Consider the following 6,976-nt stretch of genomic DNA (forward strand, 5'->3'; position numbering starts at 1 on the left):
TTCCCCTGTGGGAGCACACTGACCACCAGGGGGCAGCTCCTGCATTGAGCGTCTGCCCCCTGGTGGTCAGTGTGTGTCATAGTGACCAGTCATTCCCAGTCTTTCTACTGTTAGGGTCAATTTGCTTATTACCCTTTTATTATATAGGATAGAGGCCTGGTGCATGGGAGGGGGCTGGCTGGTTTGCTCTGAAGGGTGTCCTAAATTAGGATGGCGGTCCTGGTGGGGTGCCTGGCCAGCCTGGGTGAGGGGCTGATGGCTGTTTGCAGGCTGTTCAAGCCCCTCAGTGGGGACCCTCACCCCATGGATGTGTGGCCAGCCTGAGTGAGGGGCTGAGGGCTGTGTTCAGGCTGCCCACAGCCCCTTCAGGGTGGGGGTTCCCGTTGGGGTGCCTGGCCAGCCTGGGTGAGGAGCTGATGGCTTTTTTCAGGTTGGCCACGCCCCCCGGTGACCCAAACTCCCAGCCTCTCCTTTTTTTATTTTCTCTCGGATTTATTTATCTTCTATAATTGAAACTTTGTAGCCTTGAGCAGAGCCCAGGGCCAGCCAGGGCAGGTGGGAAGCTTGGCTTCCTCCATCGCCAGGGGCAACCCAAGCCTCTTGGCTCGTTCCAGCTCCGTGGCCACCGTCATATTAGTTGGGTTAATTTGCATACTCACTCCTGATTGGCTGGTGGGTATGGCTTGAGCATAACAGGACAGTTAATTTGCATGTTTCTCTTTTATTATATAGGATATCTATATCCTATGCATATGTGTATAACTGCATATTAAAGTTAGTAAGAAAGCCCGTGCCAGTTTGGCTCAGTGGATATAGTGTCAGCCTGCCAACTGGAGGGTCCCGGGTTCAATTCAGGTCAAGGGCATGTACCTTGGTTGCAGCCTTGATCCCCAGCCCTGGTCGGGGAGCATACGGGAGGCAACCAATCAATGTGTCTCTCTCACATAGATGTTTCCCTGTCTCTCCTTCTATTTCTCCTCCTCCCTCCCACTCTCTCTAAAAATCAATGGAAAAATATCCTTGGGTGAGGATTTACAAAAAAAAATTAGTGAGAAAATATTCTCTAAAAAACGGATAGGCCTGAAAAGGTAAGTATGAAAGATTTCATATCAAGACAAGGTTTTATGTCCACACTATAATTTTAATATTCTCTTTAGAGATGCCCAAAGACCCTTCTGCCAAATAGAAAAGAAAGTCAAGAATACATAGTGTCCTTTATTTGCCACTGAGGTAAACAGCTCCCGGCCTAGGAGTTCCTACTTTTACTCCTTCTTACTTCCCAGTCATGCAGTTGGAGAGGATGTTAGTTCTAAATCTAGTGTGAACAAGTGGGCTAAGGAGTTTGAATTTAACTACCATAATTGAGGAATATTTGCAGAGCTTGTGCTACAAGCTGGGCAGGGAACTATGTGCTGAGATCACCTAGACGTGCAGAGAGCTCACAGGCACTTAGGGACAGTCAAGCAGGAAACTACAGGGTCACCAGCACTGTAGGAAGAGTGGCCCTCAATGCAGTGGGGCTGGAGTAGATGGCAAAGGCCCACGGCCGGCAAGAAGATGGTACATTCCGAGAACAACAGAGCTCATACGCCTGGGTAAGTGAACAGAAGAGCAGAGTTGAAGAGAAACATGTTCCAGTGAGAAGTTAGCCAGAAAGGTACAGTATCTACCCTGACCAAAGTATTATGGTAGGTGCTGTGGACATGAAGGGAAGACCCAGCTGCTGCAGCCTGTAGCCCAGTCTCAGAATGATGACTCTTACCAACCCTCTTTGATGACACTAGTGTAATTTCACTTTACATGACTACGAGACTAACTCGCTAATAACCTTGGCCGCCCAGTTTACCAAGCCCTAATGGAAGAAAAACAAGTTTTAAACTTGTAGCAACAGAGAGGCTTAGAAACAGATTATAGTTTAAAATATCTATTTAATATTTTATTAAATAAAATAGATTTATTTATTTAAAGGTGTGTTTTTTCAAAAACAAACAAACATGTTGGGCCCAGGCTGATGGCTCAGTTGGTTGAGCATTGTCCTGTACACCAAAAGGTCGGTACGATTCCTGGTCAGGGCATATACCCAGGTTGAGATGCTTATGGGAGGTAACTGATTGATGTTTCTCTCCCTCTCCCTTCCTCTCTAAAATCAATAAACATATATATTTTTTTAATTACCTACAAGGATCTTCCATATGTTTTTGATTCTCAGAATCACCCTGGGAGATAGGCAGGTTTTAGTTATTCATTCTAATGACGTATTTTCTCCATAAATATAAAATACTGCCAAGAAAAGTTTGCTTTTAGACCCTAGTTTTTAAAAAGCTGTTTTTCTGGTAACTTTAGTTTCAGAAATTGCATTAAACATTTCTTATTTCCATAAGTCCATCCTTTACAAAGAAGATAAGAAATTTCTGAAGTCCACCTTTGAATTCTTTTTGGATTCACTCTGGCTAAGTAACATTTTTAGTTGAGAGAAGTGTTTCTTTGTTTTGTTCACATTTTTTGAGGAGCAAGTGGGTGTTGAGTGTCCAGATGTAGGTGTTCTGAAAAGAAACATAAAACTACACTTAGGAATACTGACAAAGGACAATTTAAAAAGTGTTCTTCCTGCTTAGCCTAAATGACTGCTATCAGACACGTTTTCCACTCTTCTGTATTATGGCCATATATGAGCAGTGGCTGTACCCAGCAGTCACTCCCAAAAACCTCCTCACTAAGTAGGCTACAAGCAACATTTAGTTGGTATATTGGGTGGTTCTGGAAGCTTCTATCAAACCTGAAAGAGAAGGCTACAGGTAAAGTGTCATCAGGTTTGAGTTCTCTTTAAGTCTGACATCAAGACTCATGACAAAGCTAAGCAATGACTTTGAAGGATCTCAACCTAGACATGTAGGTACCATTCCGTTGTATCTTCCCCAGAATGGAAGCTCCACGGGGCAGGCACTCTGTACTAATTGTATAGTTCAGTGCTTTCTAACAGTGCCAGGCACAGAGGAGGCCCTCTATATATATTCACTCCATAAATGATTCCCCATCTGGTATGTGTATATTTACGCCTCATTCTATTTTATTCTTTCCAATTGTGTTTCATCCTGAACCTTTATTTGGGGTTTGTCAGCCTGACCCCTCTTCTGCCTCCCCATCTATAAGATAAATGTGAAATATTTTTCTCAGTCCTGCATGTCTTAGAAGCAGTCTGGTCTAAATGCAAGTGAATTCTTTTAAACACACCAAATTTTCTTTTATCTACTTTTATCCAATAAAGTGGAAACTTCCATGATGAATTCCTATCATACCAAATAACAAAACAATTAAGAATATAGAGAAAACTGGCCTTGAAATTTAATTCTTATCCAATAAATCCAACATTAAAAAAACTCAATTCAGAAAGCAGAGAATCCAGTCCTTCCTGAATTTTGTTAAAACGTGCCCAGTCATAGTTAACTCAGTATCATTTGACAAATCCCTATTTAGTTACATCTCCATAGGAATTTATTAGAGGAACTAACAAGAACAAAGATTTAGAGCAGGAAAGTAAATGGTGAGTTGTTCAGTTTTGCTGACACACAGGATACATTAGGCAAAGTAACACAGGCAGACAGATTGGTGCCAGGCAGTGAGGGCTGGAGAGCCTACTGCATGCCCCAAATGGTGCTTCTAATCAGAACTGTGATTCTGGAGATCAGACAGGAAGATTCATCAAAAGGGGAATAAAGACCTGAAGAGAGAGCAGCAGTAGGGATGTAAACACCATGAAAGTAGGACAATAGAAACTGGCAGCTGACTGGACAAGGACCAAGGCAGTGGTTGTCAACTGAACTTGCCATTTCAGATCAGAATGTCTAGAAGGGCATGTTTATTCACAGAATAAGGAACTTAAGGAAGATGGGCAGGTTTGAGTAGTCAGCCGTGGGGACCTGTAGGGGGTGAAGTGGATATATTTAGCATGCAGCTGGGAACAGGGAGAGGTTGCAAGTAGAGGAATTTGCCTGGAAGTCATGCAGAGGTGACAATGAAAGCTATAGGAGAATATGAGACTAGAGAAGATAAGGGTATGAAGGAAAAAAGAGGGCCAAGGCAAGTTTGGGCACTGTACATAAGAGGAAATTGGAAGAAATACTCAGGAGTTAACACTGGCAATTCACATAACTTAATGAATTAATTACCTGAAAGTCAACGCTGGGCTCTTGCCTTTGGAACCAGACACCCTGTGATTTAGGTTTGCAGAACCTAGAGACTTTCTCTCTGGGGTCTTCAGGCCGAGTTTCCTCGCAGGAGTGGCAGGATTGCTCCTCAGTGCTGACAGAAAGCTTCTGCTCTTTCCAAGATGTTTCACTGTTTTGTTGCATGTTTTACAAGTAATCAACTACCATAAAAAGAAGACATATATGGCGTGATTTCTCTTAAAATTTAGTCCAATAAAGTACATGTTCCTTAAATTCTTATATGCAAGGGAGCAGACCAGGTACTACAGGGTGAGTAACAGAGGCTGACCTCAGGGAGCTTGTAATCTTGTCTTGAAGCAGGGAAAAGACCAAACACAAATTTAAAATGAGAAAATCTCCAATAAAAAAATGAATGGCTAAACTTGTGTATTTAATTTAAAACACCTTTTAAAGATAATAAAGTCTCTACTTTCTCAATGTAAAACCATGTGTGGGGGTTATGGAGGAGACTGGGAATAATACCCCTTAACACCTGGATGGTTCAATGTACCTTCTGATACTCGTCTCTATTAATAAACCACAATTAATTTGATTTTGGTTGTTTTATCCATTTTATATCCCCAATACTTAGCATTATATGGCATAAGATAGACCCTCAAAGGTTTAATGAATGAACATAAGATGTACTTACTTTTGTTGGGCATAAACGTAAATACATGGAAGAGAGGATGACTGAAAAAGTGACAAATGCCTAACAAATAAGCTACTGTTGTTTGAAGAAAAGGACCATTAACTGAAAAAATAATTTAGTGGTAGCTGCAGTTCAGGTGAAGTCACATTGGTCTGCTCAAGAAATCCTCCAATTTGTAAAAATAATTGTGCTCAACAATGAGATCTGAGAACAATTTGACAGCTCGTGATATGTGATTTTAAGTAATTGTAAAAAGCAAAAATAAGCTGTACACTTGCTGAAACAGTAATCACTAGGAAAAAAAATGTATATATTTTGCCAATCTCAATATACTACTACAAATCTCTGAGTTATGTTCAGGCTGATTCTCTTCATTTTGAGTGAATGTCTGGAAACTAAAATCTTACCAGTACACTTTTGGAGTCTTTGTACTTTTTCACAATTTTTGCTTCTTTAAAACTGAGTGTACAATTTCTTGCTTCTCGATTAAGAAGTTTCTGTATTCTTGGTGTCAGTTTGGACTTGGGTTTGAGGCGTACTCGAGAATTATCCAGAATCAGCAACTGGAAACAGTATGGGCATGTTTCTTCAAAAGTGCTTTTAGCATCTAAAATTATACAAATGAAACTCATGATTCAATAAATTAGAATACTTTTTTTTTTTTTTTTACTTCAAACTGCCAATTTTTTAAATGTAAAAAGGTAAGGTATATTATTATTTAATATAGGCAGATATACATTATCCTTAAGCAAACTCAAACTATGAGAATTTATTAAAAGACAAACTGGCGATGATTTATTTTGCAAAACACTATCACTGTATCCATTCATTCCTTTTAGCAACAGACAGGTAATTCCCCATTCTCTTGCTCCTTACTTGTACTGAGTATAAAAGGCTGCATGTCTCACCTATTTTTCAAACACATTGATCACAAAATATAAGTTTACTATGGCTTTGTTTCTTTTTAAAATAATTTTGTGGCTTGTGGGTTGGGCTTTGTCTGCAGGTAGCTCTTTCAGTATAAAGTAACAGACAACAGACTTGCCCAGACCCTTTATGCAATCAAGAAAGCATTCCCTGACCAGGCTAGGATGTGGAGACACAAATATGGGAGTGAAAGAGTTGCTCTCTTTAAAGAACTCACGTCTGGGAGCCCTAAACAAATAAAGGTAAGACTGGTAAGAACTGTAACAGAATATGATGTAAATGCCCTGGAAATAATTAAGCTGCATGGACCAGCCAACCACACTATAAAGAGAAGACTTGTCAAAGTATGTCATAGATGACTATACATTCTATCTACATTTGGAGATGGCACCCATGAAAGGTAAGGAGCTTTCCGGGAGAAGTACAGTGGCTGGGCCCGGCCTTAGATAGCTGTGGTGAGAGGCGGCTAGAGGACGGATATATTGCAAAACAAGGGCATGTTGGTTCGGAAAGAGAGTCAAGAATGACTGATTACAAAGAGGAGTTATTTGCTGCAATGGGAAGACCTGTGTTGGGGGATAAAGCTTGGGTTTTGCCTTCAGAGACATTCCAAAGTTGCAAGAAGGCATCAGGCTGTGTCTAGAGCCTGGGGGAGAGGTCCGGGTTGGGGGTATAAATTTGTAAGTGATCAGGATACAGCATTTAAATGCCATGAGACTGGATGACAAACTGTCACCCAGGAGGTGAGTGCAGCTAGACCAGAGGTCCCAGGGCAGAGTCCTGGACGCTCCAACATTGTAGAGACTGGGGAAGCCAGGAGGGACCTTACAGCAGCTCGAGACGGACTGGCTAAAGAGGTAGGAGAGCTGTGAAGTCAAGTGAGGAAACTGTTTCGAGAGACTGGTCAAGGTGTCCAATCCCGCTAATAGGTCAGGCCAGGCCAGGCCCATGGACCCGGGAAGGGGCGCGCGGCAGTGGGGGGATCAGGTTTCTCTCCTCGCTCATTCTGAGTGCTACGCGGGACGCAGGGGCGCGGACGAGGCGAGCCTGACCCGCAACCCACGGGCGTTCTCCCTACCGTGTGACGAACTGAAGGCCCAGCTGCAAAAGAGAAAGAGGCCGTGAGGAACGCGGGCACACCACCCCGCCGCGCTCCCGCTCCCCGCTCCCCGCGTCCCGGCCTTACAGGAGA

General features: G+C 42.4%; 1 protein-coding gene across 1 annotated transcript; it reads right to left on the bottom strand.

Moving 5' to 3' along the window:
• Positions 1-2,111: 2,111 nt before the first annotated feature.
• Positions 2,112-6,855, bottom strand: LOC102753419 (chromosome unknown open reading frame, human C18orf21). Its single transcript, XM_015565553.1, has 3 exons — positions 5,265-6,855; positions 4,167-4,366; positions 2,112-2,543 (listed from the first exon to the last, which is right to left on the bottom strand). The coding sequence occupies exons 1-3, from the start codon at positions 5,487-5,489 to the stop codon at positions 2,390-2,392; spliced, it is 579 nt and encodes a 192-aa protein (XP_015421039.1). The 5' UTR covers positions 5,490-6,855; the 3' UTR covers positions 2,112-2,389.
• Between the last annotated feature and the right edge of the window lie 121 nt (positions 6,856-6,976).

The sequence above is a fragment of the Myotis davidii genome, unplaced genomic scaffold (genome assembly GCF_000327345.1).
Source record: "Myotis davidii unplaced genomic scaffold, ASM32734v1 scaffold259, whole genome shotgun sequence".
Classification (NCBI taxonomy): domain Eukaryota; kingdom Metazoa; phylum Chordata; class Mammalia; order Chiroptera; family Vespertilionidae; genus Myotis; species Myotis davidii.

Excerpts from the sequence above, each read along its gene's own strand:
- LOC102753419 (XM_015565553.1), bottom strand. The coding sequence starts at position 5,489 with ATGAGTTTCATTTGTATAATTTTAGATGCTAAAAGCACTTTTGAAGAA. Across the intron at positions 4,367-5,264 it reads AAGACTCCAAAAGTGTACTG|TTGATTACTTGTAAAACATG; the intron begins GTAAGATTTTAG and ends TTTTTATGGTAG. Across the intron at positions 2,544-4,166 it reads AGCCCAGCGTTGACTTTCAG|AACACCTACATCTGGACACT; the intron begins GTAATTAATTCA and ends GTTTCTTTTCAG.